This window comes from Pollachius pollachius, assembly GCF_949987615.1.
Source record: "Pollachius pollachius genome assembly, chromosome: 9".
In the NCBI taxonomy this organism is placed as follows: domain Eukaryota; kingdom Metazoa; phylum Chordata; class Actinopteri; order Gadiformes; family Gadidae; genus Pollachius; species Pollachius pollachius.
The window spans coordinates 18,505,106-18,530,758 of NC_136942.1; the positions used below are offsets into that span (position 1 = coordinate 18,505,106).

A 25,653-nucleotide genomic window follows, 5' to 3' on the forward strand; every position below is an offset into this window, starting at 1 on the left:
TTGTAGGCTTGTCGTAATTCTTTGCACACCTCTGGCAGTGACCCAGGAGGTAGAGGGGTTGACTGGCAACCGGAAGGTGGCTAGTTCGATCCCCGGCTCCTTCTAGCTGAGTGTTGAGGTTTCCCTGAGCAAGACACCTTACTGTAACTGCCTCAGACGAGCTGGATATCGCCTTGCATGGCTGACACTGCTGTCCGTGTGTGAATGTGTGTATAAATGAGTGAATGTGAGGCAATAATGTAAAGCGCTTTGTGTGACCACTGGTAAGAATAGTGCTGTATAAATGCACTCCATATACCATTCACTGTAAACTAAATATAATAAGCCTTTAAGCATGTTTATCTACAATATTCTAACAATATTGACTGATGATTCATGATGCCGGCAATACCATTAAAAATTAATACTAGTTATGGTTAGAATTAGTCTTTCCAAACATTTCTACTGTGCTACAATTTACTTTCAACATATATTCACGCGTACCTGACACTGTGATATGCATCAACACGGAGTGAGATCTACGGCTGTCATTGAATGTAAACTCGGATTGAGTGGTTTCTACCTGAGACACAATCCATATACGGGTCGACCATACAGTGAACCTGTGTGAACCTGTGAGACAACGACTCAGAGTAAAGGGAGGGTTGTGTGTATGCAGGGTGAATACAGGGGGGGAGGGAAGACTGGGCCTCCATGGTCCCGATGAGAGGGTCGCCACGTTGAGTGGGTTCATGTGGCAGGGAGGGGATGTGTATTTCCCTTCCGTACTGCAGCAAGAAAAAGTGACACCTTTTTGTCTTCCCTTTGAGCAAGACTAATTAAATCTATTTGATTCACATGGCGACAATAAACCAAATTGTGTGCCCACCCACACACACACACACACACACACACACACACACACACACACACACACACGCACACACACACGCACACACACAAAGCAATTGCACACAATTATTGACCAAACATGAGGGTTCCTTTTTCACCCTTTTTTTATTGTTATATTTTCTACGTAAAATACATTTTGAAGAGAGATTAGATAGAGCAAGAGATTGTCTTCTATTAGTGCATCTTGTTCAATGCTAATATTACAGGTCCCTTTTAACAAAAGATTTTTCAGGATTCAGAATCTGTTATTTCCTCATAATCATAAAATACATAAAAGTAAATGTAAAACAAAGACTCAAATAGCTTTTCCTGAGTGAGCATCATCTGTGTGGTGACGCTGTATAGTCATAAGGATACCGTTGGTCTAGACCTGAGGGAGGTAAAGCATTATCCTACATTTAAATGTATGTGGTATGTGCTATTCAGTTACCGAGTGACATCTATCTGTTGAGGGTTTGTGTTAGCGTTCATCTTTAAGCCTGGTGCCAAGTGCCTGAGAGGTGACTTCCTCACCCTGGTGTCTAGGTCTCTTCACTGCTCATACATTAGATGTAAGACAGAGAGGACCTGGCTGGTGAGCGCAACACCACACCTGGAAAGATTCAAAACTCCTCAGCAGGTACAATGGTTCTGGCTCCAATAACAGTTTTGCAAACGGAAAATAACAAAATCTCTGCCATAGCAGATTCATATAAGACTTCAGTCTATGCATTCTAAATTGTGTGATCGTGCCAGCTGTGCAGCTATTTTTAGGCAAAATGAGTGATCCATCAAATGGAGCTTCTGATAAACCTTTCAACAAGACAGTGTTTGGGGTGTCCCCTCATCTTCCTTCCCCATGGAAATGCCCTGAGGACTGGGAAGCTTCCACATCAATACAGTAGCTGCTGCAACTCACCTGGAGCTTATAAATCAATGGACATTGATTTAATATAATAATATATCTTTGATAAATATAACTTTGATATATATATATATTTATATAATTTTTTTGACATTAATAAATTCCCTGATTATTCGTTGATTATCATTTAAAGTAACTACGTTTGTTTTGTGCTTCACTTGTTCGGGCTGCTTATAAGAATATTTAGTAGAATTCCGACGGTGCTACATTATGAATACATAGCCCATTATTTACCCGGGGTCAACGTGAACGTTAAGCTATCTAGCCTTTTCCCGCCGACTTGACCGCTGCTTCTCAAGGTCACAGGTCCTCAGGGTCCTCAGTCATCTGGGCTAGGATTCTTCGGACAAGCCCTTGGAGGTCCTTGGTGCGCATGAGGGTGGTCTCCAGCACCTCAGCGTGATTGGCCTTCTGCTTGCTTTCGTAGTCGGTCACCACCATGTTGGTGATGAGCGAGAGGCCTAGGACACGCAGGCCACAGTGGCGGGCAACCACCACCTCCAGCGCTGTGCTCATTCCTATTGACACGCACCCAACACATTTCATCATGAGGAATCACTCAACGACTTGGATAATAGACGTTAGGTACATAAACGTTGGTTTTCATTCATTCCGTTGTCATTTCTGGTTTGTGTTTTTTGTCTTTGTGCAAGAAATGTTAAGTTGAAATCACACCGTGTTGAACGCCATGGTGTACACGCCATGTTTAGAAGCTCTCTGCCTCTGTTGTTCTGTTATGTCTCACTAGATGGCGCTTGGCGTGAAACACCTTCACATAACACTTATTATAGTCTGCTCTTTAGATGTGTCAGGGCACAGGTAGTGAGCTACACTAGTGAAGATAAGTTGACTCCCCATGCCCTGGTACATAGACATAGAGATAGGAGCAGACCCATAATTGTTCTAACGTCTAAATTGACAAATAATGTTATGAGCAACACCTGTGTTGACATCAGCATATATTGTAATTACTATGCACATCAGAGCTGCTGTACTACATTGAGTAACGGCAGTGTAGACCATACCTAAGAGTGATGCCATGATAGGAGATGTGTGTGTGTATGTGTTGTGGGTTTTATGACATAGCCGAGTTGTCAACAAGACGTTCAAATTGAAACGATAAAATTTAAAGAGCAATTTGGCTTGTGTGTTCCACCAATCAACGTACAAAACCGTCTTGACCCAACGATGTACACCTACATCATTGTCATGGTTCCTCTCATTCTACGACAGCACCTACCCTCAAGTAGGCGCTAAATAAGTTCCTCAGAATGGCTAAGAGCTACGATGGCTCTCAGTACCTGGCGCGCACTCAAAACATTGTGTAGTTCCTCCAACAGTTCTTAGAAGTAATGAAAGGTTCCTCTGGTCCAAAGGTGCATTATGGTCACTAAGCTCAAATTCTTCCATTCTATTTTCTCTTGATAGTTGAAGTAATTGAAAGAACTATTGGCAAGCTATAGGAAGCAGGAAGAGACTTCCAGTAAATTCCACTAGGGTGGACATAAAAAGCAATGGAGCACTGTAGTTTATTATTCGCCTGAACTAGGAGCCTTTGAAGGTAATACGTTAAGTTCTATTACAGTATAAATTAAAGCTCTTTGAGAAGCTCTGTTTCAAGATGCCTATGCCTAACTCTGTATGAGACACTTTAGAGGTCCCGGCTCATTTCTGACCAATCAGAGCAGCTCTTCCCTGATAGGTTCGGGCAAGCCATTGTGTCTGTCAATCACAGGTGTGTGATATTCAAAACATCACATGCAAGGGAGGGAGCAGAGAGGGAGGGGATGTTTCGTTGTTTAGCTTCAAAATATATTTTCTGATCTCTCACCCTGAGCTTTGATCTACACCCGCTTTAAATTAGGAACGCTAAATAAAAACATGATATTATATTGTAGCCAGTGGCGGTGGGTCAATAGAGGGCGCTAGGACGCTGCCCCTCCGTGAAATATTCACTTGAATATATCTGCCAACTATTAATCAACTATTATCAATACAAAATAAATCAACAAAAATACATAGCTTTTATCCTCGTTTAATTGTGTGACAGACCGTACTTGTCACTGCCAGCAACCATTTTAATGCGTCTGAACGTCAATGATTTGGGCTTACATTTACATTTACATTTAGGGCATTTAGCAGACGCTTTTATCCAAAGCGACTTACAATAAGTGCATTTGTTACAATAAGTACATTTGTCATAAGAAGTGAAACAATATATCGCTGTCGGTACAGTGAAGACGTTCATAGAACCAAGTGCAAGTATTACAATCGCTAGGCTAACCCATTCCCCGTGTAAGGCAGCGATAGCAGCTACTGTAGATGCTACACAATTAAGTACCTTGAATAAGTGCAATGTACAAGTGCCAGGACGTACAACATTCAATGGTGGCTGTGCATTGGTTTCAATGCAGAGTCGAGATGAACTCTGAACAGGTGAGTTTTGAGGCTTCTTGCGGAAGCTGGTGAGCAACTCTGTGGTCCTGACATCGGTAGGGAGCTCATTCCACCACTGAGGTCCCAAAACAGAGAAAAGTTGTGACTTTGCTGATCGACCTTTGCTTGCTCTTAGCGATGGCGGTACCAGACGTCCAGCTGAGGTAGTTGAGCGGAGGGATCGAGCTGGGGTGTGTGGCTTTACTAATGCTTGGAGGTAGGCAGGGGCAGTTCCATCGACCGCCTTGTATGCCAGTACCATCATCTTGAATCTGATGCAAGCTATTACAGGGAGCCAGTGGAGGTCTCAGAAGAGGGGGGTTACATGTGAGAACTTTGGTAGGTTGAACACGAGGCGCGCTGCCGCTTTCTGGATGCGCTGCAAGGGTTTAATCGCAGAGGCAGGGAGTCCAGCCAGGAGCGAGTTGCAGTAGTCGAGGCGGGAGATGACCAGTGATTGAACTAGAAGCTGAGCTGCTTCCCTTGTGAGGAAGGGCCGGATCCTGCGGATGTTGTAAAGTGCAAATCTGCAGGACCGGGCCACCGCAGATGTTTGTGGTGCAGCACAACTGATTGTCCAACACTACACCAAGGTTTTTGGCAGTTGGAGAAGGAGATACAGTGATGTTCTCAACAGTGACCAGTAAGTCCATGTGTGGGCAATCTTTCCCTGGTATTAGGAGGAGCTCAGTCTTGTTGAGGTTAAGCCTCAGGTGATGGGCAGTTGTCCAGGTGCTGACTTCTGCCAGACATTCAGATATGCGTGTTGCAATCAGGGCTTTGTCAGATGAGGGAAAGGAGAGAAATAGCTGAGTGTCGTCAGCATAGCAGTGATAGGAAAAGCCGTGGGATGTAATTACAGAGCCCAGAGATCTGGTGTAGAGGGAGAACAGAAGAGGCCCCAGCACCGAGCCTTGAGGGACACCTGTATCAAGCGTGCAAGGTTTGGACAAGGAGCCATTCCATGTTACCTGATAAGTGCGATTCATCAGGTAGGACGTGAACCAGGAAAGGGCAGATTCAGCTATGCCAAGCTCGGCGAGAGTGGTGAGGAGGATCTGGTGGTTCACAGTGTCAAATGCTGCAGACAAGTCAAGGAGAATGAGAACCGATGAGAGGGACGAGGCTCTGGCCGCCCGGAGGGACTCAGTCACCGCGAGGAGAGCCGTCTCAGTGGAGTGTGCTTTTTTGAAGCCTGACTGGTGAGGGTCAAGCAGGTTGCTAGATGAGAGATAGGAGGACAGTTGGTTAGCGACGGCACGTTCCAATGTTTTAGAGAGGAATGAAAGAAGAGATACCGGTCTGTAATTCTGGATGTCAGTGGTATCAAGCGTTGTTTTTTTGAGGAGAGGCTTTATTCTGGCAGTCTTGAAAGACGTTGGAACAATGCCAGAAGTGAGGGAGGAGTTAATAAGTGCGGTTAGAAATGGCAGGATGTCGTTTGACACAGCCTGGAGGAGGGAGGAAGGGATAGTGTCAAGGGGGCAGGTGGTGGCATGGTTAGATGTTATAATTCTGTTGACCTCGTCTGAGGTGAGAGGGATAAATTGGGTAAAGACAGAGGTGGGGGTCGGGGGAGGGAGGATGGTGGCAGTGATAAAAGAGGAGCTAATGTCCTTTACTTTCTGGGTAAAGTAGGTAACAAAGTCATCAGCAGTGAGGCAGGAAGGAGGAGGAGGGGAGGGAGGGTTGAGGAGGGAAGAGAATAAGGAAAACAGTTTCCTGGGGTTTGAGGCGGAGGAGTTAATTTTGGTCCGGTAGAAGGCAGATTTGGCTGTTGACACAGTGGAGGTGAAACCTGAGAGAAGAAGGAGATAGTGAGATAGATCATTAGGACAGTCTGATTTCTTCCATTTCCTCTCAGCTTCCCGCAACTCTGCTCTATGGGTCCGCAGAGATTCAGACAGCCAAGGAGGGGGGGCTGAAGATCGTGCCGGTCTGGAGTGGAAGGGACAGAGGGAGTCCAAAGAGGAGGAGAGGGAGGATAGCAGGGTGTCAGAGGAATCCTCTGTGGATAGTTGAGAGAATTGTTCAATAGAAGGTAGTGAAGACAGAACAGTTGAGGCAAACGTAGAGGGAGAGGGAGTTTTGAGGTTGCGGCGGGTGGTGACAATGTGGGGACTAGAAAGGAGGGGGAGAGGACTTTAAGGGGAGAGAAAAAGCAACAAAATGATGGTCAGACACGGGGAGTGGGGTAACAGAGAGAGCAGAGGTGCCACAGGACCTTGTGAATATCAGGTCAAGCTGGTTTCCTGCCCTGTGTGTGGGAGGAGAAGGGGATAGTGTTAAGTCAAAGGTGGCAAAAAAGTTGGTTAATTCAGGTGAGTGCAACTTCTCTGGCAGGATGTTAAAGTCGCCAAGTATAACGAGTGGTGTGCCATTTTCAGGAAAGCAGCTGAGAAGGGCATCCATTTCGTCATAGAAGTCACGAAGGGGACCAGGGGGACGGTAGATTACCACAATGAAGAGATTAATAGGAAGGGTGACAGTGACAGGGTGGAGTTCAAATGCAGATCTGGCCAAGTGTTCTAGTGGAAGGACCTGATAGGTCCACAACGGAGAGATGAGGAGTCCGGTCCCTCCTCCTCGCCCCGAAGGCCTAGGGGTGTGTGAGAAAGAGTAAACAGTGGAAAGGGCAGCAGGAGTGGCAGAGTTCTCTGGAGTGATCCAAGTCTCTGTCAGGGCCAGGAAATGGAGGGTATTGAGGGACGCGTAGGCCAAAATAGAGTCTGCCTTTTTGACCGCTGACTGGCAATTCCAGAGTCCTCCCATCACTTCAAGGTCAGTGATGGCGAGGGTGGGTAAATGGCATAGGTTGGATGGGTTGCGACGCCGAGCAGAGGATCTATTGCGGCGTCGTCTTTGAGTAGAGATTCTAACGATAATTGAATTACGACACATAGCTACTATACCGTGGCCTCTAAGGTCTTCCTCGAGGGACTCCCACAGAGAGACTCCCTTGGTCTTTGTTTCCCGGGACTCCCACAGAGAGACTCCCTTGGTCTTTGTTCCCCGGGACTCCCACAGAGAGACTCCCTTGGTCTTTGTTTCCCGGGTCTTCGTTTGCTGGGTCCTGACGCTAAAGCAGACACTGCTAACACTTAGCCTTTAAATGCACATGGTAGCTCAGGCAGCCTTAGCTCCGCCTAGTCAATCAAGCCTATTGTTCACACCTTGTGACCGAAACTACACTCAACGACCTTACTATCAACAACAACACAGCAAAAACCAACACTGCAGGTACTAGGGTTAAGGTTAGTACAACCAATTGAAATGCCAAACACTATAATTCTTAGTTTCAACACTCACCCCAGCTAGATATGAGACGACCTTCTTAAGGTCGTCTCAATAACTAGCTAGGCTAGTTATTGGTCATTCGAAATAAAGCCCTCCTCCAAGTCAGGGGCGCCGGCCACATTGAAGTCAATGTAAGCTCGCTAACTTTTTGCTGTCTATCAAGCAGAGACAGCTTTCATTGGCGCAAGAAAATTCGCCCTCGGGTCACACCAGTGTGCGCCCAAGGCCAATGGTATCGCTTTTCTTTTTTGTTATCACCACATGATTGGACAATTCAGCGAATCAATCAAATAGGCTACCTCCCTCAGCAGCATTCGCGCAACACAACTACATGTAGAGAAGAGATAGATTGCTAACTAGCAGAGAGTTGTAAGCACTTTCCACCCATTTCAGTGGAGGAATTGGACTCCCTAAGCAAAGTTATACTTTAAAGGAGCAAGTAAGTTACATTAATTTAGTCTTTCGGCCTGTAGCATATAAACAAATTAAGCAACTGTCCCATATTTCTAACTGCATTTGAAGTAGACATTGAGACTCACAAAAAATGGACGCTATAGGACAGTGATCATGATTTGTCTCAATATCAGAATAACAACAATGGGTCAAATAGCAATGGCTGGTGGAATGGCCATGAAGTAGGTCTGTATATGCAGTGTAAGCTTGTCCAGGCCCTGCAAGTCAGGATGTAGGCTATGAATCTGAATGAATAGTAGGTAAATAGGTAGTGGCCATCCACAAAATGCACCAGAATACAGGAAATCAAATCTATTAAATTCGATTTTTTTATGGGGGGGGGGGGACCCCAGACCCCCTGTCTATCACTGTACCCCACCAACATTTTTGATCACCAGCCGCCACCAACTACTACTACTACCAATAATCAATCAATAATATCAATAATAATACAGTATCCTACAATCTACTGTGTATGTATTTTACAGTTGTGAGTGTGAGAGTGTGTTTGGAAGATGGCTGGTTTGAGCAGCCTCACTTGGCCGAGTCCGATTCCGATCTCATTTCGCAACATGAAAGCCAGCATGCTTTTTTGCTATTCTGCCCCACAATCCTCTGCACAGCAGAAGATGCGTCACACGACTGATAAAAGGTGGAACGCAGCCTGGGGCTGGGTGATGCTGCACACATATAAAACAGGTTAACCAGCCATCACAACAAATTTGTGTATAATGTATAACTGCATATCTGAATACCTAAACCGGCTTAAAAAACCACTGACTGGGGCCAGGTGAAGCCGCTTTAACCAGCCAACCTCCACATCAGTGTGTACAGCCATTAAACCCCTGAGGACCAGCTGCCACTCACCCACTGCGTCGGCTCCGAAGGTCCGCAGAGCTCTCCCCTCTGCGATGCTCTCAAAGTTGGGGCCCCCCACCATGCAGTAGACCCCCTGCTGCACGAAGGCCCCGATGCCCTGCTCCTCGGCCGTCTGCTTGGCCAAGGCGATCAGGTCGCGGTCGTAAGCGTCGGACATACAAGGGAAGCGCTCACCAAACCTGGGGACAGAGAGACCGCTTGCTCATGTGAAAGTCATGTGATTGGCTAATGCTTTGGCCAATGTTTCAAGTGCTGCCTTAATATCCTTATTGCATACTGTTGGGGATGTGCACTTGTGGCATGAGAGCTATGATGTATGCTTCACAGAGCACACTTGAGAAAATATGTTAAAGATAAGGAAAAATACTAAAGATCATCCAATAGGGACCATTTATACTTCGCAAGCAGTGAACAACAGAAAGTGGTTAACCAATTTCAACTGCTAGATCTATTTCCTAGGAAAAACGCTGCAGAGTACAGGAAGTTAGAGATGAGGGAGATAGTCTGAGCTCTCGGCCACAATGGCTGTATGGTGAAGCTAATACATGCAGGCACCCACACACCACACGGATGAAAGTATTCAGGGATAGGGAAATACACGCAGACATCATATTTTGTGAGGGATTGAATCACGCAAACATAATAATTGTAACATTGCAATTATATTCCTTTTCAATATCAACGACCGACATGCATTGACAGACAATTCTAAATGTACTTTACTGCAAAATATGTCTTATTGGAGAGAAGTATGGTGCATTCTAAATCAAACTTCCCCTAGCCTGCAGCACCTGTCGTCGTTGGGGCCACACAGAGGGCTGTTCCCCACCAGGCCCGGCATATTGATGTGGTCCTTGATCAGCATGATGTCGCCCACGTTGTAGCTGTTGTTGAGGCCCCCGGCCGCGTTGGTCACCACCAGCGTCCTCACACCGAGCAGGGAGAACACACGCACGGGGTACGTCACCTGGAGGCAGGCACACACACAGGCAGGCACGCACACACACAGGCAGGCACGCACACACACAGGCAGGCATGCACAAACATTCTTAGGCTTGGTTCCTCAACAGCCATACACCTCAACATCACAGCAACACTACAAGATAAGTAAACAAGATAGTAAAAAGGTAAAACATGTCAAATGAGTGAGTACAGAAGCATGCACGCCCGTGAACACAGAGAGAGAATATTTATAACTGTGTCTCCCTTGTCCAATAAGAAATTAGGAATACGATGAGTTACGTTCATTTTAACATTCAAATATATTTCAAATGTAATAGAAGGGTGATGCAATGGACAATAAAACATTCATTGTGGCAATATTTAATATCTTCAGGCACCACTTCATAGCTTACAAAAGCGGAATGGTTTAAACATTGTATAAAATGGAACACACAGGGTCCAAGTACGTCACACTCTGGTGAGCACAGGAATTTAATAGATCCAACAGAGATATGTCATCCCACATAAGTGAACCAAAGCAGTGAGGAACAGGTGTTTACTATTGTAAAGAGATTAATACGTTTATTAATAAAAACTGAACAAACATGTTATTTATTGCATACTACATTAGGCTAATGAGCTTCAATAACCGTCAAATAGGTACTAGCCTTCATAGGCATGGAAGCTGAGCCTAACTCACCTTGTATACGTCATAGCCTTCATAGGTGTGGAAGCTGAGCCTAACTCACCTTGTATACGTCATAGCCTTCATAGGTGTGGAAGCTGAGCCTAACTCACCTTGTATACGTCATAGCCTTCATAGGTGTGGAAGCTGAGCCTAACTCACCTTGTATACGTCATAGCCTTCATAGGTGTGGAAGATGAGCCTAACTCACCTTGTATACGTCATAGCCTTCATAGGTGTGGAAGCTGAGCCTAACTCACCTTGTATACGTCATAGCCTTCATAGGTGTGGAAGCTGAGCCTAACTCACCTTGTATACGTCATAGCCTTCATAGGTGTGGAAGCTGAGCCTAACTCACCTTGTATACGTCATAGCCTTCATAGGTGTGGAAGCTGAGCCTAACTCACCTTGTATACGTCATAGCCTTCATAGGTGTGGAAGCTGAGCCTAACTCACCTTGTATACGTCATAGCCTTCATAGGTGTGGAAGCTGAGCCTAACTCACCTTGTATACGTCATAGCCTTCATAGGTGTGGAAGCTGAGCCTAACTCACCTTGTATACGTCATAGCCTTCATAGGTGTGGAAGCTGAGCCTAACTCACCTTGTATACGTCATAGCCTTCATAGGTGTGGAAGCTGAGCCTAACTCACCTTGTATACGTCATAGCCTTCATAGGTGTGGAAGCTGAGCCTAACTCACCTTGTATACGTCATAGCCTTCATAGGTGTGGAAGCTGAGCCTAACTCACCTTGTATACGTCATAGCCTTCATAGGTGTGGAAGCTGAGCCTAACTCACCTTGTATACGTCATAGCCTTCATAGGTGTGGAAGCTGAGCCTAACTCACCTTGTATACGTCATAGCCTTCATAGGTGTGGAAACGCCCCTGCATGCAGACACACTGGTGGCCCTCCAGTGTCCCAAACACCAGTTGTCCCTGATGGCCCTCCACTGGAAACACACACACGCACACACACAAAGGCACACACACAAGCACCCACGCACGCACACACACACACACAAACACTCATGCATACATGAACACGCATTAGTGATGACGCGCACACACACACACAAACACCCATGCATACATGAACACGCACAGACACAATGAACAAGATGCATTAGTGATGATGCGCACAGACACACACACACACACACACACACACACACACGCACACGTGCAACATGACATATTGCCAATGTAAAAGTCCAGCTTGTGCTGTGAGGAAATTCAGCAACACATTACATAATAAGTGATTTATAAACACAATGATCCCAAACATGACTCACCGGCTATTACACAAATGCATATGTAAGCACACGCATGTGCTTACGTGTGTTTCCACAAACACACACAGACACACACACCCACCCACACACACACACACAAGGAGCTCTCACCGGTGGTTTGGGGGAAGTTGGGGATGTCTCTGTAGGGGAAGACGGCCCTGTTGTCCAGCAGCTCTGCCAGTCCGCCCAGCCCAGAGCCACAGATGATGGCCACTTTAGGAAGCTGCTCTGTCTGGGAGCGCAACCAGTCGGCCGTAGCCTCATAGTCCTCGTAACTGTGTGGAGGTAAGACACTCTGGATATACATTGATGAAAATATTGATCAAAGATATATATATATAAATATATATATACAAAAGGCCACTCATTTGATGCTGGAGGCTATATATATATATATATATATATATATATATATATATATATATATATATATATATATATATATGTATACATAGCCTCCAGCATCAAATGAATAGCCTTTGTGGATATGGGATGGGTTTGTCCTAGTGTCCATGTCTGTGGTTTTGAAGGTTTCGCTGTAATGTGTGACACAGTTCAGTTGTGAGTTCTAGGGCTATTCTGGCACACCATTGATTGTAATTAAGATAATAATATTAATAAATTATATTGCAATTGATATAGATGGATAACTGCAGGGTTAGGCTACCCCTATATTTCTTGAGTTTAAGCGCTAATTGCGCCAATAGGAAAGCTTTTATGGCTGGTGTCAAAGCCACGAACAATGAGAAGCCGGTTTATTGGGAAGCGCTGGTAACTGTTGCCACGGAAAACAAACCAGATTGACAGGCTTGAGGGTTTGCTTGAAGTGGAATGGTTTGATAATTAATCAATTGCAGTAGCATTGCAAAACTCACTTTAGGCCTACAACATGTTTTAAGCCCTCCCTGATTTACTTTAGGGGCTCGCGGCGGAGCTGTCCGTGGTGCTGCCTCATAGCCCCTCGAAGGAATGCAACAGACATTTCGCAATCTGCTCAGTCCAGACGGCCTAAAGGGACCCCATTTCTGCATTGCATTGGTTGGTGTGGAAGGGGCAGCATGAAATTCAAATGATTCGGTTGGAAGGATAGAGCTGCGCTTCTCAAATACAAATGAGTGCAGGGAACTCGGCGCGCAGGGAAATCGGTAGTGTCTCTTTAAACCAAGACCACATTCTCGCGTGGGTTGAATGACAACGTAGCCTATAATAGGATATAGAGTTATAGTGTAAAGCAAAAATATTACACCATTAACATTTGCGTATTGCTCAATGGAGTGTGCATAATCGTTGCACAGCTATTATCTTGTTATGTTAACGAACAGACACGAATATTAGGGCAGAACCTAAAATAAAGCAGTGCATTATGCATCGAATAATATCATGGTCTTCTATTAGGCTATCAAGTAGAACTTCGCCTATCAGGACGAGTTCTGCACCTATTAGTCGGGCCCTTATGCTGTGAACATGATTGGAGCTCAGCGTTTTAGTGGACACTTGGGCAGCCTTAAAAAAAACATGTAAGCAAGAAGAGGATTATTCCTCTCTATCCAGCCCATTGCTATTGACTACCATCGCATCTCACCTGCACCGATGGGCCGCGGGTGCCGTGGTTGCCATGTCTGATGATCAATGTGATGTGATAGTTTTACGGATGCGACGAGTGGGCTGCAGGAGCGATGGGTTGACGGAAATGGAATGCTGGATATAGTTTCAAAGCTGTGGGTTGGTAAAGAGACTCCGAGGGGATGACGCTATAAGTAAAGTCGAGTGGGCTGGGATGACAGACAGGGGGCGGAGTCGTCCCTTGGAAACGCTCGCTCGGACCATATCATGCGGAACAGAATGAGCAACCTGCTGCCTCGAGCGCTGCTCGGTTGACACCAGGAACGACAGATCTACGTTTTATGTGTTTTAACATTTTATTTGTTTTGCAAATATTTACTGCTTTTGCAGTGTAAATGTTTGTTTCCCATGCAAATAAGGCTGATAGATGGATAACTGCAGGCTTAGGCTACCCCTATATTTCTTGAGTTTAAGCGCTAATTGCACCAAGAGGAAAGTTTTTATGGCTGGTGTCAAAGCCACGACCAATGAGAAGCCGGTTTATTGGGAAGCGCTGGTAACTGTTGCCACGGAAAACAAACCAGATTGACAGGTTTGAGAAGTGGAATGGTTTGAGAATGAATCACTGATTATTATTATAAATTCTGAGAATAGCAATAATGTTGGTGAAATAACCCTTTAAAGCCTATGCAACGTTGCTGTAAGGACCTGTTACGTATTATTGTTGTTAGCCTATAATGCTCAGCATAACCTTGCCTATGTCCTTATGCTGTGTTATATTTTTAGATTTTTCATTGGAATTAATGCATAACTTGGATACCTCTCCAGGTGTTAACCTACAATGTTGAAGGACCAACTCCTTCACAGGAAAGGGGCCCAAAGAAACCAATGCCTTTTCCTGGGAATAACTTGTGGTTCCTCTGCGCATTTAAAGTTGACATATTTAACATTTCAACTAGCCCCTAGCTTATAAATACCTGGACATATCTGGAGTCAATGCTTATCTATAGTGATTGCAATGATCTTATAAAAATAATAAAAATCACATGCTTTAACTGATAAATAAAAATAAATATATACAATTCTGTACCTCTCTCTTTATTTTACGAGAATCTTACTATCGAAACAGATTTTATTTCAATCTCCCTCCTACTAACTGGTTGGGGCAGAATCTTTTATTTCCTTAGAAACAAATCAAAACTTGAATCAAAACTAAACATGCTTTACAAGTTTGATGAGGCAAATGATAGCAACAAAGACTGTCTCTTTGCATATAGGCTAATTCGCACTGGGTACGCTAGGGACATTTTTTGAAATGGACAATTCTGTACACCGACAGACGAAGGCAGTATTTCCTCGGCTGTCTTTATCCATTTGGACTTGCCAGTATCCACCATGGTGGTCCAAGGTAGTGAATACCACAGCTCCAGCAAACGATTTCAATATTTCCTGCATGTATGGCAAGGGAAATGCATCTGTGGACCGAGCTGCATTCACCTTCCTGTAGTCCACACAAAACCTTGGTTTTGGATCAGTTATTTTAGGAACAGAGACAACTGGCGCAGCGAACGGAGAGATAAACGGCTTTATGATGTCCATTACTAACTACTTGCCCTTTAATTACCTGAAGCTTGGATTGGCCACATGATAGGGCTTCTGTTAAATAGGCAATTCCTGGGGGAGGAAAATTGTGCTGTTCGCACAGATATCAGAGTTTTTCTGAGGTTGATATTATAACCTCCAGGTAGACATTGCCGGTGGCAGCCTGCAGGAGGTCAGGCCAGGGCAGACAGGAACCAGGTCCACAGGAGCTGAAGCAGAGAAGAAGACCAGCTGAGGGGAAACCCAGCTCACTCATGGATTGATACTGGTTCTTGTTCATGGACTTAAATATAATGCTCAGTGGCACCATCAACTGGCAGGGCAGCATGCTTTCCAGTGGGAGTGGAGAGGAGCTGACAGCGGTGGGAGCTCACTGGTAAGTGAGTGAATGGGGGAACCAAGTATAGCGTGACTATCTTGAGCGTTGGTAGTTTTGGCAGCTTACCGCTGTGAGGGTGTTGGCAGCTTGCTTCTAGGAGAAGCTCTGTTGTAATTCCACTGTGGACAGGAAGCTGGCTCATAAACCTCCCTTGCAGTGCCAACAGTACACTTGGAGGGGTTAGTTATCGCTGGTTGACCGAGTTGGACCGAGGTCTTTCCGTTAGGAGACAGAGCAGGGGCTTCTGAGGCATCAGGCCTGGATGTTTCTCTTAGTGAACTCATTCTCTGTTCATAGTGTTTCTCTCTTTCCTTCTCCATTCGCTGACCAAGTCCAACAAAACAAATCTATAACACTGCTACGACTGGCTAATTGGGGATTAATGTTTTTCAAAATTGACTTTATGATCTCCTCATCTTCGATGTTGGGTTTCCAGTGCTCGAATAGGGACTGGTACATGTAGGCAACTCCTTTCAGGTATGGATTTCATGTTTGCCGACATCCCCCCGATCTCTTGCAGTCCCGTGAAGCCCATTAGCAGGATGGCAATGAGCCCTTCCTCTGTGAGCCGATTGACTCAGGAAATCCTCACACCTTTCCGGGTATTGGAGTGGGTCAGGTGTAGCATTCTTCTCACGCATCTCACGCATGTTGGAGATTGAAGTTTAACGGGATCCTTCCCATGACCCTGCTCCTTAATTCCCCACGCCCGGAGGATCTTCCGGCTGACCCTAACTGCCCTCCAGCATGCCATGGATTCTAATCTGGGCTGCTCTGAATGTAATCAACGCAGAGATTGTAGAGGAATTGCAGCCTTCAGATGAACGATTTGGAGGAATGAATAAGCCTTACAAGTGGTTTACTGTATATACCAGCGTTTTGCTCCGGCTGATTGCTCTTATTACATCCTCAGCTCAAGTCCTCCCTCTCTGGCTCATTAGAATTTTGAGTTACAAACAATAACTCAAAGATACACACAGGGCCGCTGACAGGTTTGGCTGGGCCTGGGACAAAATTCTCTCAATGGGCCCCCCCCCCCCCCCCCCCCCCAAAAAAAAAAAAACACACACACCTCTACTTTCTCAGTCCCTACCCTACCCTTAAATGACGGAAATTCAAAAAAATACTCATTACTCAACAAACAATTTATTTGAACATTTTAACATTAACTTTGTGTGCAACTATTTAGGTGCGAAATGCCATGCGCCGGACTTTTGTGGTGGCAAAGTCATCAATGAGGTCATTGAAGTCCAGCTTCTTTGCAAGCTTGTGCTCTATGGGGGTCCAGTTATGGGCCCCCCCCATTCGAGGGCCAGTCCAGGTCCCGGGACAACGTACCCGTTTGTCCCCCCCTGTCGGCGGGCCTGGATAACCACACGGGTAAAGTTACAAAGATGTAAAACCAAAAATGCAGTGTCACATATGGCCACCAGAGGGCCTCTCAGACCAGGTCTCGCGTCAGTCCTCCACAAGGTTATGTTAAATGTCACTCCAATTACTGCCAAGCTTGTTGTTGAAATGACTGTAATAACAGAATTATTTGTAATCTTGTCTCTGCTATTGTTTATACAGCTCCCTTAGACGCACGTGTCCTCAACCTTCTGTTCTCCATAGATGGGTGGATCGAAGCAAGGATTGATTATATAGATAAATAGATGGACAGATAGATATATAGAAAAAGAAGGATGAACAGAGAGAGAGAGAGAGAGAGAGAGAGAGAGAGAGAGAGCGAGAGAGAGAGAGAGAGAGCGAGAGGGAGGGAGAGAGAGGCAACGGCACCTTGAGCCTCCACACACTGGGTGAGATGCGTGGCATTTAATCTGCGTTTGTTATCTCTGTACCGAATTGTTATAATGTAATTAACACCCAGTATCAGCTTTTGTAGGCTTATCGTCATTGTTTTTCAAGTAGCCTACTTATTCACTCTAAACTAAATATCATCAGTTTTTTTGCATGTTTTCTATAGCCTACTTATTTATTTTAAGCGCGGGGTAAACACATGTAAACAGTACTAATAGATGAGTCATGATTCCTGTAAGGCTTTCCTCCGGTGTGTTAAACGCTCCCGAACGTCGCACGCCTGCTCTTTGCGTGCAACAATTCTACCCGGCAGCACCCACGTGACCTACCTGACATGTCGTTCGTAGATACGTCCAGGGAATTAGCCGCGCCGTGCCCGCGCGCACGTTAAGCCTCGGCCGGGAACGCGAACGGATTGTTACCCATGTTTTCGCTCGTGCGCTTTGCGCATCTTTTTCTTTTCAAATAGCGATGAAAAGATTATCTACAGGCTTTGGTAAGTCAAACTTGTCAACTATTGTCTGAGTTTGTCGACTAGGAACGAAACAACGATGCGCTGCAGCGTTCAAAGTAGTGTAATGTGGTATTGTTTAATCCGCCTGCGTCTTCACCGTCTGCCCCGGGGCTGGATGCTTTGGAGGTTGTGTTCATCCGATCATCTGCTCGCGAACGTGTTGCGCCAACGTGTTAATAACGCATGCATTTATGGAGATAACAAATAAATAAATATTTCGATTTGTCTGATTGAAACTATTTACGATTCAGGCATAGGCCTTAGTGTTGGAATCATGCTGATTCTAAGACCCAACAAACTTAGGCAATAAACGAGTATCCTAATATCCATTTTGGAAGTTAAAATATTCTTGAAAATGTAACAAAAAAGAATGAGTGTGTGAAGCCTACGTGTGTGCTGTTGAATGTTCAGTTTCACATGGTTGGAGAAGTTATTGTAATTAGCGATGTGTAATCTGGTCCTGTCGTTTCCCTCTGGCCTTTGGCTTTGTACTGTCCAAAAGCTGCTGACCCTTGCCCGGCTACTGCAGGCCTGCTCTAACGTCTTTACCTGACCAGTTCGCCTTTCAGCTCTGTGCACCGTGGCTTGTTATCTACATTAAGCTTCAGGGAGAGACCGGCTCCTGCTTCCATTGGAATGACAGAATCAGAATAAGCAGTGGCAGAAGAGTTGTTGTTAGTTATTGACAAACACGCACACACACACACACACACACACACACACAGACACACACACACACACACACACACACACACACACACACACATAAGCACACACAAACATACACACATACACAAAAATACATAAACCCACACACATACACTGTCTTTGAAAGTCACATTGCCAAGCTAGCCAAGCAAGCTGTCTGTCATACATTCACGCAAACAAGAAGAGAGCATTTAAATGTTCCTTTAAATAACTCTAACTAAATGAGTATGTGCTCAAACAAATCCATAGTTTATAAAATTTTTAAAATGTGTTAAAAACCTGGACTGCTTTGGTTAGAGGGCTACACATTCAACCCTCTCCATTTGGGCTGTTTGTTTGCCCACAACACACGTGGTGAACAGGGATTAGTGTTGATGTGTGTTAGGGCCCGGGGATATGGGTTTGCTATTTATGGATGATGAGTGTTGCTGTGTGTTTGCCGTGCTGTGATTATCACCACCTGTGGTTATTTAAATGATACATGTTGAAATGATGATTAATATGGTCAGAATTTATTTTGATACGTAACTATTTATTGTTTAGGTAGTTATGATAAATTCATACTAGTTGTAACATTTAATGGCGCCTTCCGCCTAATGCCTTGTGAGAAAGACACAAAAACGTTTGGATATTTGCATATATTATGCAAATATAGTATGAACCTTTTAACAGATTCAAAACCTAATCACAAATTTAAATCATAGTTAAAGTTTTGTATTACTAATTATTTGTATTGAAAAACGTTGTTATGACCACATTCAATATATTCAGGGAAATGCTTTGGAAAACAATGTTAGACAGAGACTGGACTACACAACATAGTGTGGTTGTGTGTTTGAATTGTGTTCTCACTGTCTGCCAAACAACAGCAATACTGTTTAGTTTTCATCCTTAAAGGAGGTTATGAGATATTCTATTATTCTATGCACAAAGTCATCCCCTCTGCGTCGTGTTAGACCGCGGAGCTGTGGTGGCTAACTCTAGCAATACTACAAGGATACTCAAACCACAATAGGGTCTCAACTGATCCTGTTCCTCCTGCGTCTTCCCTTTGGACTCCTACTCATATCGACCTGCTCACCTGCTCTCCTTCCAGAGGGATGGAACGGAACAGCCAACACCATGGGTGATCCGCCGGTCGCCCGCTCAGAGAGGCTGTTTTCCCTGGCCTGCTCGCTGTCTGGGCTGGGGCAGGACGCCGCCAACGGGACTCCTTCTGGTCTCCATGACAAGGACGTGGATGATGAGCCCCCTCCACCGGTATGGTCCCCTCGCGACAACACAAGTGAAATCACAACGCATTATAACCGTCACGCGTTCAGCAATTCAACTCACTGATCACACCCCACCACGCAAGTGTAACAACCGCCACAGAGAGAGATAGTAGGGCTCACTTTCACACACACAGAGACACACACGCCCACACACACACACACACACACACACACACACACACACACACACACACACACACACACACACACACACACACACACACACACACACACACACACAAACACACACACACACACGCAAACACGTCCAGACACATAAACATAGACACACATCAATCCTAAGCTTAATCATGAGCATAACCGGTGTGTTGTCTGTGTGTTTGTGTTTCTAGGAGTCTGGCATAGAGCTCGGACCTGGGCTGTATTTCGCCGACGGTCGCAAGAAAGTGGACTACGTTCTCTGCTACAAATACAAAAAGAGGCGGGGCTCAAAGCCACGCCTTTCAATCGTTTCCAATGGCAGCATAGCGGCGTCCGTGTCCGGGTTCCAGGGCTCAGAGGCGGAGCTCGGGGAGGCGGGGCTAGCAGCGGTCGAGGGGGAGGAGTCAAAACTGACGGAAGAGGAGAAGGCTGTGATGCGGGCGGAGTTTGAAAGTGGACTGCAGGAGGCAGGATTACACATAGAACGGGATAAACAGGTGCGTGGGGATGAGTTCAGCTCCAAACCATGTTGGTCACCGGGGGTGTTCTAGCTTCATATTTGATTTATCTAGTCTGTCTGACAATGCTAGAGACAAAACTGTATGACAGATCCTTCTTGTGAAGGGGAGAGACATTCTAACTAAACCTACCGCACTCTTCTCCTTTAAGACTCTCTAAATCCTAAAGTATTGTGACTCCAACACCATGGACTAACACTGTCCAACACATCTAAGTGTGTGTGTGTATGTGTGTGTAACAGTACAAGGATTCTAATTGGCAGATCGATTGGAAGTGAGTGTGTGTGATATTCCACCATGTAGTGCTATACAGCACATGTGTGCTCTTGACAAAATAAATACATTGGTGGATACTAAATACAGTCTGTTATATTCTGTACATTTTGACAGCCAGAAAATAACATTAGGTCATTTATTTGTTTTGAAATGTTACACACTGTTTGCATGTTAACATTGTTATTTAGATGATATGGCATTATATGGTTTTCATGCAGACATCATGCACGGTGTTGAGGGTCCCCTGTGTTCTGTGTTTTCATGTAGACCTCACTGCACGGTGTTGAGGGTCCCCTGTGTTCTGTGTTTTCATGTAGACCTCACTGCACGTGTTGAGGGTCCCCTGTGTTCTGTGTTTTCATGTAGACCTCGCTGCACGGTGTTGAGGGTCCCCTGTGTTCTGTGTTTTCATGTAGACCTCACTGCACGGTGTTGAGGGTCCCCTGTGTTCTGTGTTTTCATGTAGACCTCACTGCACGGTGTTGAGGGTCCCCTGTGTTCTGTGTTTTCATGTAGACCTCACTGCACGGTGTTGAGGGTCCCCTGTGTTCTGTGTTTTCATGTAGACCTCACTGCACGGTGTTGAGGGTCCCCTGTGTTCTGTGTTTTCATGTAGACCTCGCTGCACGGTGTTGAGGGTCCCCTGTGTTCTGTGTTTTCATGTAGACCTCGCTGCACGGTGTTGAGGGTCCCCTGTGTTCTGTGTTTTCATGTAGACCTCACTGCACGGTGTTGAGGGTCCCCTGTGTTCTGTGTTTTCATGTAGACCTCGCTGCACGGTGTTGAGGGTCCCCTGTGTTCTGTGTTTTCATGTAGACCTCGCTGCACGGTGTTGAGGGTTCCCTGTGTTCTGTGTTTTCATGTAGACCTCGCTGCACGGTGTTGCGTTCATCCGTCTTCACATCCCGTGGCCGATCCTCAGCAGAGAGGCGGAGCTGCAGAAGATCAAGGTGGCTGTGAAAAAGGTCAGCTGTTTGCCCAAATGATGCTATGGATTGCACACACACACACACACACACACACACACACACACACACACACACACACACACACACACACACACTCACATACACACATGAACTGGCGTACATGCACACCAACAAAGACAAACACACATGTGCAACCACAAACATGTAGGCACACGCACACTCACACACACACACATGCACACATGCACACATACAAAGACACACAGACACAAAGACAACACACAAACACATGTTTGTGCACACTGTTACGCCCCTTTACACCTCCACGGGCCTTGCAGTGGCAATGGAATGGTCTTTGGGTGGTGCACGCGCACAATCAAGTTGATTAAATGCCATGCCTTCACCCTCAGAAGGGGGCTTGCTTTCTCGTGACACCATGTGCTTCTGTCAAATCTTTTTAACTTGTACAATTATTCATGAAAGTAAAACACTTTATTTTGGGATTTAAACTCTGTGGTCTGTCTCCATTCTTTGCTGCGGCTTCCGAGCCAGTCGTAACAACACACAAACATGCACGTGCCCAAACACACAAAAACAAATACATGAACTCCGAAACAAAGTCAAACCATTACAATATCTATATAGTATATACATATTCAGTTGAAATGATAAATGTCATCAGGGCGAATTATGAAATAATGTTTTGATAAGCACGTCGTTTTGTATATCGACTGACAGTAACTTATGGGATGATTGCATTTGAGGAAAACAAAGTACGAAATGCTGTGTTTGTTGCGTTTGATTTGACAGAAATGTGAGATGCGGGAACGGTCGGGTATCGCTGGTATCTGGGATTCCGTGATGACCAAAATCACCCAGCCACTGCAGCCAGATGTGTCTGACGTGGACGACGATTCTAAGACGCGCGTCCATTTGAAGACCCTCAAACACCCGTTTATCAGAGAAAAGCTCCAGCTGTGAGTTCAAAACACAATCATTCATTCATTAAGATAAAATGCTTTGAGTAGGGAACAGTTGTAGGTTATTTTGATCTGTTTTTTAAGATGTGGTGAAGACAATTAACCACAGGCATCGATATTTTTTAGGGGACTTTGACTGTAAAGCATTATAGTGTTATTAAAGTGCTGTAATTGTCCATTTACAGTCCATTTGACACACAGTTGACCCAGGGAAAAATACATATTTTGTATTGACCTATGATCTGATGGTATTATAATGGCTTCCTGTCCTCCTAATAGACTTTGTATTAAAAGATTACTTTGACCTCCTCCTGGACCCCTGCATTATTTTCATAGCAGTAGTAAATATAATTTAGATTAACAAGGGGAGGTTTGTTTTAATCACATTAGGACATACAAGTAATTTCCCTCTGTACCGAAAGTAAAAAAGGGACCTTCCAAAACAAGCTATCCCTACATTATTTTATTTATTCATGTATTTTTACACTCCTCCAGGTATGATATCAAGTCAACAGAGACATTGTTCTGCAATTCCACACGGAGCCGCATAGTGAGTCTAATAGATAACACAGACATAGCAGAATCTTGCCTTTTTACCTAGTAAAATATTTACTAAATTCAGCCCAGGATTGATTTTAGATTAATATGATAATGACTTATGCTACTTGTGTCCAGGTTGCAGAAATTATGTCTCGTACTACCACACAATCCTGCCAAACTACAGGTGAGTTTAAGTTGTTTCTGCTTGTTCGTTTAATGTATAGCCTACAGGTGATCTGATCTGTTTCTTTGAATGCAAACTATTAACATGCCGCACATTAACAGTCAAAATGATGTGATCATAACTGTCACCAGGCATCACCTCCTTATTGGCCAGAGATGTCTATGACTCCGCCTTCCCTCTGCATGACGTAAGTAGCAATTTTTCTCATCAGCTGTGCTTAATTTCTACAGTTTGATGTCGTTTGCATGTATTTTGGTTGACAAAAGTTTGGTTTTTACATGCATTTGTAGAAAAGTCTATAGATATGTAGAGCCAAGCTCTCCATATTTGTCCAATGTAGCCCAGGCTGCCTCGTTGTGTAAGTGGTATGCTCCTCATGTTTCAGGGCTCGTTCACGAGAAGAGGCAGGAAAGACCAACGCAATGAGAGACAGGCGAGTCCTCTGATGAGAAGTACTGCATCCTCTATCCTGAAGGCCGTGTTTTTGATTTGGGTTTTGGATCATGAATATGAGGAGCAGACACTGAATGTAGACATTTCAGACCAAAAGCTGGATCACATTGAGGAAACAGATTTTGAGATTGAACAATATGTGTGATGTAGCATTGAAAATGTAGAAGTCAAATGTAGAATCTAAATCTACAAAAAGGTTTTGGCTCTGGGACCAACCCGCCTGGCTTGTAAAATCCATTGTCCTGACTGATTAGTGGAAGAAGTTGTTGTTGTTGATGTGTGTAACTGTTGCATCTTCGTGGCTTCTCCCTCAGTTGCTGCATGAAGAATGGGCCAACTATGGAGTAATGCTTAAGTACCAGCCTGTGGACCTGATACGGTACAGTGGACATCACACAAAACGTCACGTTTCACATCTGTGCATGTGTCCAGCGGGTTGATGTGGATGCTGTTTGTTTTGACAGGAAGTACTTTGGGGAGCAGATTGGGTTGTATTTTGCCTGGCTGGGAGTCTACACTCAGCTTCTTATTCCTCCATCTCTGCTGGGAATCGTAGTGTTTGTGTACGGCATTTTAACTGTTGACACCAACGTGCCCAGGTAAATTGATTCAATTCAAGTCCTTTTTCAAAAACGTGTATACGCTCTCAGTATTGCACTTATGTTATCTTAAATCATATTACATTATTTAGCCTTCATATCTTTTACTAAAACACATGTTTATAAAGAATTTGTTCCATTTCAAGCTTGTCCTAGGTCACTGTATTGTGTATGTGTGTGTGTGTGTGTGTGTGTGTGTGTGTGTGTGTGTGTGTGTGTGTGTGTGCGTGTGTTTCAGTCAGGAGACATGCGACGACCACCTGAACATTACCATGTGCCCTCTCTGTGATGGAGTGTGTGACTACTGGCGACTGAGCTCCGTGTGCTCATTGGCCAAAGCATCGTACCTCTTTGACAACGGGGCCACCGTCCTCTTTGCTATCTTCATGTCCCTGTGGGGTAAATCAACACCTGTTCTCCTTCATTTGATATAGACTACAGAAATACAAACGTGTTAATGGTGTGTTATTGCAACCTGCCTGAAAATACAGAAGCCCTAGCTCTTCCCTGTTTTGTGAATCCTTTGAGTGTTGGAACTAATTTCAGCCACTGATTAGTTTGTTTAAAATGATAAATAGCTCAGTGTTATGATTTTACTACCTTGGTTTATTTGTTTTAATTTGTAATATTAGTATTAGCATTATAGGATTGATAATCTTATATATAATCTTATATATATATATTAATCGACTCTCATCGACTGTGTGTGTGTGTGTGCGTGTGTGTGTGTGTGTTTTGTGTGTGCGTGCGTGCATAGCTGCGTGTTTCTTGGAACATTGGAAGAGGCGTCAGATGTGTCTGAAACACAGTTGGGACCTGACCAGCCTGGAGGATGAAGAGGTAAAACATCCACACACATGTTCACCAATTCGCTGAAACACTTACACTCATGATCCCCTTGTATCTTTCAGAATCTCTTTTATTTTGGTCAGCACCTGCATTTCCTATTTATTTAAGTTTCAGCATGTCAGGTTAATTACTTGACCTTGTGGCCCAGGTCAGCCACCCAAAGTCACACACACAGACACACTCTCTCTCACACACACACACACACACACACACACACACACACACACACACACACACACACACACACACACACACACACACACACACACACACACACACACACACACAGAAACGCGCAGCACATACAGGGGAATTAGCCCCACATGCATGACTTCACTTTCTGCCCATGACTCTAATAGGATTGAGGGCTTCTTAGAGCAGTGAGCTGGCTGATAGGTTACAGCCACCAGGGTCACCACCCGATCACAGACTGGGAGGAGTCCAGCTCGCTCACCACCTTTCCTAAACATAAACACGCTGTCCAGTGATGTCATGTTTTTCTCTTTCTTTCTCCCCTCCTCTCGCTGTCGTCAGGACCGAGT

At 44.8% G+C, this 25,653-nt stretch overlaps 2 protein-coding genes across 2 annotated transcripts in view; one reads left to right on the plus strand and one right to left on the minus strand.

Annotated features, from left to right (window-relative positions):
• Positions 1–2,095: 2,095 nt before the first annotated feature.
• On the minus strand, positions 2,096–13,491 carry LOC307080588 (purine nucleoside phosphorylase-like; the record flags this gene model as incomplete). Its single annotated transcript, XM_079743361.1, has 6 exons — positions 13,364–13,491; positions 11,893–12,056; positions 11,336–11,439; positions 9,652–9,827; positions 8,849–9,039; positions 2,096–2,313 (listed from the first exon to the last, which is right to left on the minus strand). The coding sequence occupies exons 1-6, from the start codon at positions 13,396–13,398 to the stop codon at positions 2,096–2,098; spliced, it is 888 nt and encodes a 295-aa protein (XP_079599487.1). The 5' UTR covers positions 13,399–13,491.
• Positions 13,492–19,469: 5,978 nt separating this feature from the next.
• Positions 19,470–25,653, plus strand: part of ano2a (anoctamin 2a) — a gene marked incomplete at both ends in the record, with an annotated part of 15,790 nt that continues 9,606 nt past the window's right edge. Inside the window, 13 exons of the mRNA XM_079742859.1 lie at positions 19,470–19,607; positions 19,975–20,280; positions 21,444–21,542; positions 22,317–22,483; positions 22,982–23,036; positions 23,162–23,210; positions 23,342–23,397; positions 23,596–23,643; positions 23,978–24,042; positions 24,128–24,262; positions 24,501–24,661; positions 25,020–25,102; positions 25,646–25,653. The exon at positions 25,646–25,653 is cut by the window's right edge and continues 4 nt beyond it. Of these exons, the coding sequence (XP_079598985.1) occupies positions 19,470–19,607; positions 19,975–20,280; positions 21,444–21,542; positions 22,317–22,483; positions 22,982–23,036; positions 23,162–23,210; positions 23,342–23,397; positions 23,596–23,643; positions 23,978–24,042; positions 24,128–24,262; positions 24,501–24,661; positions 25,020–25,102; positions 25,646–25,653 (1,370 nt within the window). The remainder of the gene's footprint in view (positions 19,608–19,974; positions 20,281–21,443; positions 21,543–22,316; positions 22,484–22,981; positions 23,037–23,161; positions 23,211–23,341; positions 23,398–23,595; positions 23,644–23,977; positions 24,043–24,127; positions 24,263–24,500; positions 24,662–25,019; positions 25,103–25,645) is intronic.